The following is a 14,983-nucleotide window of genomic DNA, read 5'->3' as shown; positions in this document are numbered from 1 at the left end:
AGGATTTTGGAAAACTATTTCCCTGTTCTATTCTTCTTTGGGCATGTAGCTTTAAAGCAGCTTTTGAAGACAGCATTACAAACTAGATGGACTTTTAACCTGATTCAATATAGGCATTCTTGGAGTCACAATAGCACAGAGGAATCCCTGTATTTTCTTGCCTCTGGATTTTCATCACCTGCTTCCTATATTCCATGTACTCTGTGGTACAGTGCATCATGTAGCTGTCAGCTATAGAAAGTTTTGATACTAGGATCACAATCACAGAGTTAGGAAAACTGACAACTCCTTCCCCTCTGTGGTGGAAGAATACAAGAGATCTTCTCTTCCAGTAGAGTGAAGTGGCCTAAAAAGCCCTCATGAAAGAGTCAAATCTGGAACTGAAACAGGCAAAGAATAAGAAGGCATGCATAATGGAAGAAAAAAAATAACTAGAAAGACATACAATGTTAAATAAACAGAAGTAAAGAATGAGTGCTTGGAGAAAGATATACTTCAGCTGTGAATGTTTTCTTACATGAAAAACTACACAATTCTGAAAAAAAAAAATGTTTCTCTCAAAAAAATCCAATATCATTCTTTCTGGCCTGGCAGCTGATCAGTATCAGGGTTACAGATACACAGACCATCCCTGTCTTTTTTTTACTGCTTTGAGTGCACAGAACCACAGAATATCCAGAATTGGAAAGGACCCAACAAGAACAGTTGAGTCCAACTCCACATAGGACAACCCCAAATCCAAACTCTATGTCTGAGAGCATTTTCCAAATGCTTCTTGAACACTAGCAGATTGGTGCCATGGCCTGGGGAGCCTGTTCCAGTGCCCAACCACCCGCTGGCACAGAGCAGAGAGTGACAATCCCTTCTTTGGACAGGCTAGCAATGTTGGGTCTGATGCTCCCAGGATACAGCTGGCCCTTTTAGCTGCTGACTCCTATTTAAAACACTGCCAAACAGAACATCCAGATGCCATTCTGCAGGGTTGCTCTGCAATCTCTCTTACTACTGTCTGTACAATATGTCCAGTGTTGCTCCAACCCACATGCAGAATCCGGCACTTGCCAGATTAAACTTCATGAGGCTGGTGATTTCTCAGCCCTCCAATTTGCCAAGATCTCTCTGCAAGGCCTCTCTGTTCATGAAGGAATCAATCCTGATTTTGTTTCATCCGCAAACTTACTTATAGTGTCCATTCAATTTCTGTATTCAGACCATTTATAAAATCAATGAAGAGAACTGGCCCTAAAATGGAGAACCTGTGGAATCCTACCAGTGACCAACCACCAGCGTGATGTAATTCCATTGCTACAACCCTTTGAGCCTGACGCATCACATTACATTTTTTGCCTAGCTGTATGCCAGACATTTTGTCCAGTAGTATACAATGCAGGGGCACAAGAGAAAGATAATCCTGATTTTAAAAGCTTTCTCTGAAATTCTATATTGGATGTGTATAACTACTTTCTCACTGACTATAGAAAAATACCTGGTTGTAATCAGATATTGACTAGAGTCTCTTCTGCCTGAGTCTATGTTCTAAGTGGTTTCTCAAAGCAAGTTCTGTAAATTCCTACCAGTGTCCTGAAAGATAGACCAGGTACCATGTGAAAAAAAAAAAAAAAAAAAAAAAAAAAAAAAGTGTCACAGCAACTTTTATTATGTCTGATGCTTGGGACAAACAGGACAAAATAAAATCTGCGTTAGGTCAGTATAGCTGGTCAAGAAAATTATTAACTTCTTTACATAATTGTAGTCATTCTCTTAAGTATTTTCTGCATTTTGTGCATTACAACAGCTCATGTAGGAAAAAGTAAAGTATAATGAGAGCCACTAGAAGAAGGTTTGAACTATCCAGCTGAGTTACTGTAAAATTCAAAGGTAAACCTGAGCAAAGGCAATGTTATTATCATAGCAGAGTAAAAATTCTGCTAAAGTCTATAGTTTTGACGTCAATAAATCTATTAACTATTTATTTTTTACAGCACCTTAAAATGATAGGCATAAACAGTAAACAACTATTGCTAACATTCTCAATGTGGTGTTCCAATTAAATGCTTCTTATCCAAATTAAAACAAGCTAAGAGCTCCTAAGGTGTCATCTTCAAATGGCTGAAAGAGCTTACTCCAGTTATTCATGCATTTAGCTCTTTCATGCCCTTGAACATTGCAGGGAATTTATTGGCATGTACAATAATTAATTCATGTGATTTTGCCAAAGAGGGAGATTATTTGGGCTATCAGCAATCAGAAAAACATAATTAAAAAACCACCCAACTGAAAAACTACTGCAATAGCCAGTGTTTAAAAGTTCACAAAAATTTGTCTTAAAGATAAGATTTCTGAATGTTATTTATAATTTCATGGATTACTTATAATTTTATTGATTTCACAGTTTATCATTCCTTTTCATTCCTTCCTTTTTACAAATTTAAACTTTAACTGCTGATAGGAAGATATATGCAATTGTAGTATGTAGGAATTATTAGAGTACCTACAAATTACAGTATGTAAAGACACTGTCTTACATTGTTCAAAACACACACACAAAGAAAAAGTAGCCAGAAAAAGCAAGAAAGCAATATATTTTAAAAATTATCATAAAGAAAAAAATAGTCACTGTTTCCTCTAAATCTGAATTAGGACTGAAATCTATGGCTTTTACTCCAAAAAGAAAGAAATTCTGACCCTGGTAGTAATTGTGATAAAAATTATATTAAGAAAATATGCTTTAATATATTTAACTTTCACTACTTGAAACATTGCAAAGAATATCCACAGAGAGATAAAACTTTTGTAAAACAAAACTAAATCTGTTCTTTAAAAAACGATTTGAAAAAAATTATAATTTGGCACAACCTGTAGCTATTTATGGGTTTTTTTTAAAAAGAAGAGAAGCCTTGGCTTGTTTTATTTTACATTTTTATTTGCATCTCTCGGAAGTAAAGTATAAATAACATGCAAGATAATGCAGTGAAATTTATATTCTGCATTTAAATTTTAATGCATTATGTCTTTTATATGGCTTAAACAGTATTATCTATTAAAAATCTTATAGTTATGAAGAACAGTTCAGGCCTCTTGGGCATCACTTTTTAACAAAATAAAAAATATATTCTTAATATCTCTTCTGTGTAATGCAAGATGAACATTGCCTGACAGTTCTGTACTGTTGCTTACAAAATTTTACCGTATAAAGAACCAGAAGATTCATGTTCCCTGCTGCTTTTGAAATAATTCTGCCACCTAGATTCATTAAAACACAATTTCAGGCTTTTCCTGAGAGCTGCATGTTACTGTAAGTCAGATCATTGTGTTCCTTTATTTCTCATTCAAGCTACTCTGCTTTTCTCTCTGCAGTTTTAACACCACCAACTGTGTTGGCTGGTCAAAGCATATAAAATAACAGAAAAGCACAGTGACAGTTCAAAGAAGGGAAAACGGAGCTGAAATATTTCTGTGAGTAAGGATATGCATAGCAGGCCCTAGGAATGTTTCTGAGATTTTTTTGCCCCCACAAATGCATTACTGGACTTGTAGAATGAATGCCTAATGATGCTTGCCCTTTGCTCACTCACTACACATTTGAACTATGAAACCAGTTCTACTATCTGTCTTAAATATCTATTAATATCTATCTTAAATGCAAAGAGCCGGATTTGATTTAATCTTACCATCTGATCTCTTGCAACCCTGTCAACAGTAATGCACCTTTTTATCTGTCATTCATTTTAAAACACTCAGATGGTTTTACTATAAAGGCACACAGATCAAATTTTCCAGTATATTCAATATTTCTGTGGACACATCAGGTATGTATGCTACAAGTTTCTTTGTAGTGGCAGAATGCACTCAATTTACAATGCCTTTGGAAGAGAAAAATAGATTAAGATCAGCAGTGACAGATAAACAAGTGTGTATCTACTAGGTAATCCCAATTCTAGCTAATGAATATTTATCAGGAAAGCTGCTACTTGTCCGCAGGATAACTGTTCTAGATTCTAACTAGGAAATCTGCCAAACTCCAATGGAGCCTGGAAAGTCATGTGAGGTGGCTTAAGGGATTTTTTTGAGGAAGGATAATTTTTTAAAAATACAGAGGGTGTACAGTATTTAGTCATAATCAGAAAAAGAAAACATCAAAAAAAGAAAATTGTTTTGGATTGGATGATGCTGTACTAAAAGAAGTAGGTGTAAGCAACCAGGCCTTTTTTTTCTTTTTTTCTTTTTTTTCAAATAAATGCAATAAAATACTAAAGCCCCGCAAGAGAATTACACCACCTTGCTTAACAAAACATATGAAAGGCAGATGAAGACAGGTAAAGCTTTCTCTGCATGCAGTCTGGAGTTATTAGTCCCCAAAAGAAATCATGAAATTGGGATATAAGCAGCTATATGTCAACAAAATGCTCCTGGAATTTCCAGGAACTGAGTCCTGTAAAGAACGTGAAGAACACTTGGAGCTGAGCACCAGGCACCAAGGAGATGGAATAGTTAACCCTGCTGCCTGATTCTGCTGCATTCAGAGAAGCAAATGCTTTTAAATATACAAATTCAAAATACTTTCAGCACTGATTTATTTCTGTAGGAGAAACATCCTGGGAGAAACCCAGTTTCCTACCATTTTCAGTCAAAAAAGAATCACTTCAGAAACATTTTATGTGAAAAAATGTCAAGATATTCTCTATAGTCAATCATTTTACTTGAAAGCTATTTGTATCCAAACATAATGCACAACAGTTCATGAATAAATTAATTGAAAATACCTTTTGTTTTATAAAACAGCATGTCAGAGCTGACAATACACAGCCTGGGTCTCTATTCTGCCAGATAGGACACTTCAGCACTGGCTCTAAATCTTTTCTTTAATAAGAAACAGCAAGTTTCTCATGTACTTTTCTGTGATTTATATAGTTTACTACCAGAGAGATCCAAATTCTACCATACAGATTATGGAAGAATAATTAGCCAGGCACTAGTCTAACATGCTTTTCTCTAGTGTTAAAAAATAGTAAAACTATAATTTCAGTCAGAAGATGTTCTAAAACTTTCATAAAGCAGCAATCTCTTCCAATTTGATCTAAAAGTTCTAAAATTGTTTAGTTATGTTGAGACTTTTCAAAAGTTCAGCCAGACATAATTTGTCAAGTAAGAACAAGCATATTTACATCATGCCTTGTATTCGTACGTGTACCACACGTGCATCAAATCCAGTCTCTAGTATCCTGTTCCTTTTTCAGAATTACATTTCATTCTGTGTCAGTACAAGTGTACTCAACTAATGATATGCTAGTCACTCACTGATCATTGCTAGCTACTCTCATTGCTCATTGTACAACTCCTTACCACAGTTATGTATACATTCCACAGTCTCTTACCTTATTTATTATTTGAAACTGCCATAAAGACAAAATGATTCCTAATTCCTAAGATGCTAGGATATACTATGGTATCAAAGGCATCAATATACATATGGTTACAACCCTCCAAGCTAGAAGGACAGTTTTATTCCCATTTCACGAAAGGGAAGCTGAAGTCTTTGAAGAAGCTCATAAGACCTGATTTTTCAGCATATTTAGCATATATTTGTTTCACATAATCAAAACACAGCTCTCAGTGGCTTTCAATTTGCAATTTGCTCAGAAGCTCATAGGAATCCTACAGAAGTCTTGTGTATAATATTCATTTTTTCCCAGTAACCACTCTACCTTCAAGAAAAGACTATCTCTCTTCATTTATTTTGTCATGTCAGCCATTACAAATGTTCTCATAGGGGAGGATAGATATTGGACAACAGTCTCCTTTATTTCATGACCCCTAAAAACATGCCCTAACAGGTACAAAGAATTTGATCTACAGGCTATTTTGAATTACACATACTCAGATAGTTCAGGGAGATACACCCCAGGCTGTAAGATCTTAACTTTTCATTTGAAGGCACACTGTACAACCTTGTTGATTTTTTAAGGTAGTTTGCATGCATGAATGCTCAAGTTTTTTTTAAACAAAACTGAAAAACTATTTTCATCATCATATCATTATTTATAGTCTGCTATCACTCAAAAGTTACTTAAAAAATTGGAGTCTACTGATGGACAGCACAAGCCTCTGTCTCTTAGGCTCATGGGATGATGAACAGCAACAGCACAGTTTCAGATGCCACAAGAGAACTCCAGCAAAGGGGTAAGTGAGAAAAATAATCAAGTCAGGATTTCTGCTGTCAGGTCTAATCTCAAATAAATTTGGATCTAGAGAACAGAGCGGCATCAGTTCTGGGCTCATTTTTACAGCAGGGATAAAGAAGACATTTGAAATTTAGACTGTGTATCAGTTCCTGTTCCAAATACCCAACCTGTTATTACTAGAGCTTATCAAAGAAATAGTCAACAGAACATTTTTAAAAGGGCCTATTACTTTTCTCCTAACTTCATTCTCTGGAACAGCTCAGGAATTTCTAATGCAAAGCAAATTAGCCTAAGCAGCTGAAGTATGGCAAAACTATAACATACTGATAACCAGGTTTATCACAGTAAACTGAATAAACATAATAACAGAATCAAGAACAACAGTTTCATCCCAGAGCTAATCCTACAGAATTAAAAAATACATCACGTTATTAAAGAGGAACTCTTGAATATAGTGCAAGATTTAAGAGCAGAAACATACATTGCTTTCCTTTTTCTTGGTGTGGCGAGAAGCATACTCTTTCAGTTGTGTCATTTTCAGTTTGGTTGTGGAATTGAGAGCACTTGAGGAATTCTGGCCAAGAGGCATTTACCATCCCTAGGACTGGTTCACACCCTTCTTTTGCTGCCTCACAAAATGTCCTGCATGGCAAGAGGACTCGACTAGAGAAAAAAGACAGAGAACAAAGACAAAAAGGATTATTACTCTAATAAATAGACACATCTTGAATTAAAAGAAAATAAAAGTAATTATACTTCTGAAAAATTTCACTTTCTAAAGAGTCGCACCAAAAAGGTGCTAAATCTTCACTATCTCACTGAAGGTGATATCAGCTCTGGCTTTCAGTCTACATTTAAGGTCCTATTAAGCAAGAGTAATTTCTAAATTCAGCACTGTACATGCTGAAGCTGACGTTTCATCAACAGTTGAAGGAATATAATTGTGTTGTGACGCAAGATAGGAGAAAGCTTATTTATCTTCTTCCTCATAGTTGTGCTGACCTACACCTACCCTCTTTTGTTAAAAAACTTATCAGCTTTCATGAGCTGATAAAAAAAATCATTGACTTGAAAAAAATATATTTTCTTAGATTGGGTAACCCTTCTGACAACTTAGGTCTGCTGAATCTTGAGTCTGCTCATGGAGAGAACAAACTGCCAGATGTAAACTGTAGGAGCAACACTTTATCAACTTCTCTTTCAGCATTTACTAGCCATTTTATGACTGTGATTCTGAAGTCAATGGCAAAAAAAATCTCATATCGTAGCAAATGCCCTATCACTATATTTTCTCAATATGTCGATTTCTTCCTAGAATTTACTGCAGTGCACTTTGCCTTTCTTAAAATATTCTAAAAAAAACTTACCAGGAAAAGACTGGAAGCTACGTTACATTCATAATTTATGAATCAATAACCAAAAAGCAGAAATTGCATACAAATTATAAGCATAAAGTATTTCAGTCACATTTAAAACAGTTAAAGTTTACTCAAGCACAACTAAAATTGGGGCGCATATTCCTCAGAGAATAATGAAAAATATAACTGGCTCTGATTACAAGTAAAATGTTATTTTTTGAAAGCATTATTATCCATTGCTAGGTTTATTTTATTAAATAATATTATATACATTTCAAATTTTTACTTACACTGAAATCAATGTTTTCTCATTCAGAAAATGAGAATAATGGATTTCTAAAATATGTAATACTTAAAATATGATTAGCATATTATCTTAATGTGTACTCCTTATATTCTTAATGATACCTCTGGCTTAATAATACGATATTTATTCCACCCAATGCGTATTTATTTTTAAGCAGTGAGCACCAAGAACAGGAAGGCATTGCCCATGAATGTTTGTTGGCACCACAATTTGAAAGGAAACAAAATGACTTCAAGTGAGAAATATCAGCTCCCAGTGAAGGAAAAAAATGTGAACAGAGTAATAGAAATACATTTAATTCTTAAGCACAGCTCTCATACAGAACCAGTTGATTCAGCTCATATGAGTTCATGAGATCAAAGGGGTTGCATCCAAGGGTGCTGAGACAGTTGTCCAGTGCTCTTGCAAGGTCAGCCTTTTCTATCTTTGAAAGGTCATGGAAGCAAGGGAGGTCACTTATAACTGGAAAAAATCAAGAGTTGCACTCATCGTCCAAAAAAAAAAAAAAAAAAAAAAAACCACCATGTCAAGCTAGGTACACTCAAGATGGTCAACCTTAATTCAGCCCCAACAAAAATGGAATGGGTCCTCCTTGAACACACTTCTGGACATAGCAAGATGATGATGATAACTGGGAACAGTTAGCACAAGATTATCAAGTGTAAACCATGGCTGACCAGCATGGCTTTTGTACTGAACTGAAAATGTCCACAGTGCCCAAGAGTTTTATTACTCAATGTAGTGTTTCTATTAGAATTATAATGTATATAGGAATAGAGAAAAACACAATTTCACTAGAAATTGTGTGATATCAGAAGCAACTCCTGCAATCAGCAAATAAAAAGCTGCCAGGGATGCCTGACCACCCGTGCTAACATGGAGAAATCAGAACAAAGCAAAACATTTTCTTGCATAAGTATTCTGACATGAGTCTATTTGCTTTCCTCTGCTTAGTATCTAACAAAAAGAATGTGCTGCCAATGTTGTTACTGAATTTATTACATACACGAGGTTGGAACCACTAGTTCAAAATAGATATTGTTAGAGATATATTCTCCAGATAATGTTAAATACTTTTACACAATACTAGATTGAAATTATCAGACACATTACGAGGGCCTTTATCTCTAAACCTGTCTCTTTACAATTCCCTAGCTGGCAGCTTCCTTGTTGCTTGAAAAGAAAAACATATATTCTATGTTTCACTGCGAGATTGTGATGTGTTGAAAGGCACAAAAATTCAGCACCAGAAAGCACATAGCTGGCTGTTTACAAAACCAAGAACAAATGGTTACTCCTGCTGACAGGAAGAGCTGCCACTTAGTAGCTCTGCACATTGTCCTGCCAAATTAAAGGTTTACTGTCTGACCTGAAATAACCTGTCAGATAAAGATGTTCTAAAACACTCTTCTGTATTTTACTCTATCTATTTTAACAGGAAGAGTAAGAAGGGACACAGCAAGAGCACTGTGGTAGCTGTCACTGACTCTTGCTTGGGTCTGAGAAACTCCCTAAACGAAGAGGATTTTACAGGGCAACTGATTGTCTCAAATCGCTTTCCTTTAGTGTTTTGGACTTGAGCTTTTCATTTTTAACTAGTCATTTTTAATGAAACCACTGCTTGTAAAAGTTCTATTTATATAATAACATGAGCAGTCCCAGTAGTTTAACTGAGGCTCCTTAACATAGAAGCAAAGCCACTACTTGCTATCAATGATGCTTGAGTTTCAAAACCTAACTGTAGGAAACAAGATGCTACATAACTACATAAGTAAAATGAACTACTGATTTGCCTTATTTGCCACTGTGAGCCATTTAATTTATTCAGATAGATATGCTTAGAGTTAACTTCTTATTTATTTGCCAGAAAGATAAACAAAACACTACAGCACTATATGACAGTGAAGACAAATATGAGCAGTTTTTCATATCATCAGATCTATGTTATTCCTACTAGTCCAATGAAGCATATCTGATGACCTCACACTGTAATCTGAAGGCAGTATATTCCACTGATTTATTTTTTCAAAGAAATGATAGCAGGCTCATTAGAATCATACAGTCAACAAGGTTGGAAAAGACCTCCAAGATCATCTAGTCCAAGTGTCCACCTACTACCAATATTTCCCCACTAAACCACGTTCCTTAGTACAACATGTAAATGTTTCTTGAACACCTCCAGGGACCTCACTGGCAGCATTTTCCAGTGCCTGGCCTATCTTTTGGAAAATAAATTTTTCCTACTATCCAAACTGAACCTCCCCTTGTACAACTTGAGATTGTTCCCTCTAGTCTGATCTCTAGTTATGCAGGAGAAGAGGTTGACTCCCACCTCACCACAGCCTCTTTTCAGGTTCATTATTTCCAAAGTCCTTTGGCACGTTGATCACTCAGCATAATGGAAATTTTACAGTTTAAAGATCATATTAGAATGTAACTGTACAGTCATACTTAACAGTTTAGAAGTTTCTAAAAACGTTAGAAGATAAGTAGTTTTTTCACTGGATAAAATTGCACATCAGATGACTAATGTCTATATTAAAAAAAATCTATATGAGTTCACCTCACTTGTATAGTTTAGGCAGTACTCCAGGCAATATTATATTTATGCAATAATATGTTTAAGCAACATTACAGTTCAGGGTAGATGTTTGGATACACACACAGCACAATAATATAGAAATTACTAAATTCTAAAAGACAACTGAGTAGTGATTAAATAAGCTAAGCAGAATTTGTAGTCTCGAGAGAAACTCTGACAAACCAGAAAATATAGGATTATCCAGCCACTGTTGCAATATTTGGCATGGTTTCAATATTCAATCATACGTGCTGCATAAATTAAATGTTTTCTGGATAATGATCAAGCTTAGTATGGACATATTGCTTAATCCAGTCAAGGATGAAAAGGTGATTAAAAATCTTCATCTCGATTAATCTTTATTTACTGCCAGTCAGAGACAAATCATTAAAAAAAAAAAAAAAACAAACTGACAGATCTATGGTAATCTTATCATCATTCATTTGGCGCCAGAAGCAGGCATGGAAGAAGGCTGTAACATACTTGAGTGCAATTTTGCTTTTAAGGATATTCATGGAAATGATTTTTGCTGAAGGTGAAGTTTGATAAAAGAACAGATACATGAGATACTTTTGAATCTATGGGTGGTTTCTCCACACCTAGAAGTTCACACCTCAGTTATTTCAGCAACATATAAGTGTCAACCAAAACAAAAAGAAAAGACATGTTCTCAAGTAAAACAAAGTAGAGAAACAGTCTGTGGGTTTTTTCATTTGCTTGTTTTTTTAATTTATGTAACCCATAAGCTACCCATATCAAAACAGTTTTATATCAAGTACATATATAGAATACAGTATACTCTAGAGCTATCTTCTTAACTAATATTAAGGTTCCAGAGACGCTTCATACTGCCTGAGAGCAGATTATCTGATACATTCTTAATGCCAATTATTTGAAGTTCACTTCAACTGGAATTCAATTGATTATAATACTGCATTTATCTAGTTGTTATCACTCACTTGAAAACATTTTACATTTTCAGATGAATTCAGAAATTATTGCTTCTCTAAAACCAACTCCTCATCTTTGCAATCACATTATTATGCATGGGGCTCATCAGTACACTTAAGTTGCTTAAATGGCTGTTTTGAGCACTAGAAATTATCAAAGAAATATATTACAAGAAGCAGTAAGGAGAGAAGTCCTCCAGGCAACTACTTTACGCCTGCTGCAAAATTTAACAGATTTTCTCAAGGAGCAATTGTTTGAGTAGCTCAAAGTTTTGGCTTTTAAACTCAGCAGCCACTGAAGTCAACGTCTGTGATATGTCTTCTCTGGAAGCAGCAACAGCATATGTAGATCTTGTTCCAAAATGTCTTTTTCTGCACTGCCTTGAGTTTTGCAATCTGTTTTGCAAACATCTGTTTGTAGGCTATACAATAAGCTAGACCAGGTTGGGAAATTCATTACTGAAATTTTACAGATAAGACTGAGAGAACTGCTCTGGCTAGAGGTCACATTTGCAGTTTTGTAGACAACCTGACTCAAGTTGGATGGATTAATATTTCTTATAGTTTCAGTGCTGGCTTAAGCATCTCTTCATTACTGTTCTTTCTCCACCTCTGTCCCTTCAGATGTTCCAGGATCACTGTTGTTACAACCACACAGTAAGCTGTGTTCAGGTATTGAGCCAAGTTAAAACTGGATGGTATTTTGCTGGATTACTTATTCAGCCAAATCTATTGAAGAAGTTTAAGCTGGCACAGTTACCAGAAAAATTATAATCATGCTACAGCCTCAATATAGAGAACTGTGGGATAATTTACAGTATAATTTACAGCCACACAGTCTGAGGCAGAATGATCTTTCAGCTGGTAATATGTTTGCAAGATAATACTGGGGCAGAGGGGAGCAAACCAAAAAAAGCTAAGAAATATTCTGAAACTATGAGAAGAAAATTGAGATTATCCTATGTGTTTCTACACTTTCATGAAGTAACACCAGCCATTGTTAGTTCTAATCTTCAATAATACTTTGGGGAATTATCTAGCAATAAAGGTGCCCACAAAATATAAATGTCCCAGAAGAAAATTTCTACAGTAGAACAAACACCCATGCCCTGCTTTATTCTCATTTAGAGGAACAGCTCTTTTGAATTCTTTCTCTGTTCTCTCTCCTTGTACTCCAATGTGCAGAGAAGTATTTTCAGAGCTACCAAACAGAGCTATATGACATAGGATATTAAAAATCTCAAAACTATGTTTTGATTCATGGATCTGTAAACAAATGGGCAGTTAACATCTTAGTTGCACATAATCATGAAAACAAGCTATAGCAAAGCTGTGTATTTTTTCATTGTTCAGTTTTCATCTTTATCTTGCAATTTATTACGAAAGATTCTGTTTTCTTCTTTATTTTACTACCAGAGATGGATTTAGATCTGAGATTTGCTTCTTTATATATTAGTAAAATAAGGAAAAAGCATGATCACTTTATATTTCTGTAATTATTTCATTTGATAAAATTATAAACTATGTATCTGTATGGAAACACTTAGGGAAGGATTCTTAACCTCCATACAACACTTTGGTACTGAATGCAGAACTAGCTGCATATGTATCTCTGGCTTCCCACTTTGTTTTCAGGTTAAATGTGTACACTATTTTCCTGAAGTAGGTTACAGTATACGAGAACAAATATGCAAAATTAACCTCAAAAGTACTTTATAAGACCCACAGTCTGAGAAACAACTAGCATCTTAAGGGGGAAAAATGGGCTCAGATTTGACCCTAGCAAAAGGCAGCAGCAGCTCAGTTCCCTTAAGGTGAGAATCTGAAGAATGTCTCCAACTGTTTACAAGAGATTGAAGTAGAATTGTCTAGGGAGATTCCCACTCATCTGCCTCATAGGGACTGAATGAAAGGACTTATAGCCAGTGCAGAAAGCCAATTCTCATTTGTACATTCATGAATATTATATCTGCTGTCATGATGGTGACGCTTACAGATGATCCACATGAGGACTGCCCTTTCCAAGAGACTGAAAAAGCCTGGTTTACACAATGAGAATGAAAGAGAAGATGGACATGCTGAACAGACTGGCTGCAGCACGGAAAAGCATGTAGTCTGTTTATAGACTATGAGAACTTGAAAGTCTAGAACCAAATAAGATGAAAAAATTTGGACTAGAATCTCTTCTATAGGTCCACATAGATGTTTTTGGTGTTTTTTTCCCCCTCTAAAAATAACAGGTCTAACTAAAACAAGAAATGCACTATTCTTTAATATATGTCATACCTGGTGGCAAGAGTAAAGAGACAACTAAAGAGTTATGCTTGCAAAAGCCCTAGAACAGATCAAATATATCCAAGTGTGTTATATATAACAAAGAGCTCAAACAGAACTTGAATAATGTTTGGGCAGAAGAAGAAAATAGGAATTTGTGATTTTAGTGAAAACAGAAATGGGAACAAATCCAAATACAGTTTGAGATTGAAAAGACTCCTTCCACACACCCAGAAATGAATATAGGTGACAGCAGCTGCTGTTGAATTTTCTGTCTTCTGCACCAGCTGATATTGAACTTAACAGCATCTCCTCCATGCCTAGCAACACTTTTTTGACAACGTAGCTAAACTCAGCTGATTATCATCAGAATGGATGCATACATTTTCCACAATGTACTAACTTGACTGAAACTATGCCATTTCTATCTGGAGCCAGAAACAAACAGAAAGTCAGTGTTGTGGAGCATCCACTCCGATCCTATAACTATTTTCTGCATACAGCAGCACCACATGTTACAGTTGAGCTGACAATACCCTAACAATCTAAACCATCTGATTTATATCTCATACAGCATAATCATTTTTTTTCTTCTCCCATACCTAGCAAATTGCTATGTAAATGTTACCATATAGAACAGAAATTATTGCCACACAAAAAAAAAGAAAAGCTAGCAAAATTATTTAATGTTTTGGATTATAACTACAATTAGTTAAGATAATCTGACCTGAAAAAAGTAGCCAGTCCTCCTTCTGAGATTTCTGAATGATCTTATCACGTAAGTCAAACATGACAATAAAAATGGGAAAGATGTAGTAAAGTAATTCATTAGAGTTATAGTTTAGCCAGGAATCACTGTAAATAAATTTTACTAACAATAGTGGTAAAATTATGAGCTATTTTTACAATCTTGTACTACCTGCCAAAACCATTCCTAAATAAAATCAAATTTCTGAAAATTCTATGTCTGATATTTATCATACAAGTGCTGAACACATTTCTGATTTATTTACCCTGTAGAAACATCTCTTGGGAAAAAAAGGAAAGAGGAAAGGGGAAAGGGGAAAGCGGAAAGGGGAAAGGGGAAAGCGGAAAGGGAAAAGGGGAAAGGGGAAAGGGGAAAGAAACAGCTCCTAGTATGCCTAAGAATACAGGTTAAAAGATTTTTTTTATGTTGGCAAACAAAATTCACACTTGGCAAAGACAAACTGTCTCAGTGAAGCAGAGGTCCTCTGAACACAGCATTCACGCAAATTTATTTCAACCACAGCATTGCTACAGAAAATCTTCAATAATGGTGAGTAAAATGATGATTAAGTGGGCAGCAGAAG

The 14,983-nt window shown here is 35.3% G+C and overlaps 1 protein-coding gene across 2 annotated transcripts in view; it reads right to left on the bottom strand.

The window, feature by feature from the left end:
• CORIN (corin, serine peptidase) overlaps nucleotides 1–14,983 on the bottom strand; it is a 121,961-nt gene that overhangs the window by 61,541 nt on the left and 45,437 nt on the right. For both annotated transcript variants that reach the window (XM_085223215.1, XM_085223214.1), the window contains exon 5: nucleotides 6,664–6,845. In XM_085223215.1, coding sequence (XP_085079341.1) covers nucleotides 6,664–6,845 — 182 coding nt within the window. The remainder of the gene's footprint in view (nucleotides 1–6,663; nucleotides 6,846–14,983) is intronic.

Source organism: Meleagris gallopavo, chromosome 4, assembly GCF_905368555.1.
Source record: "Meleagris gallopavo chromosome 4, MGAL_WU_HG_1.1, whole genome shotgun sequence".
NCBI classification, from domain to species: domain Eukaryota; kingdom Metazoa; phylum Chordata; class Aves; order Galliformes; family Phasianidae; genus Meleagris; species Meleagris gallopavo.
The sequence above is the reverse complement of the archived record's forward strand: the minus strand, read 5'-3'. Positions and strand labels throughout refer to the sequence as shown.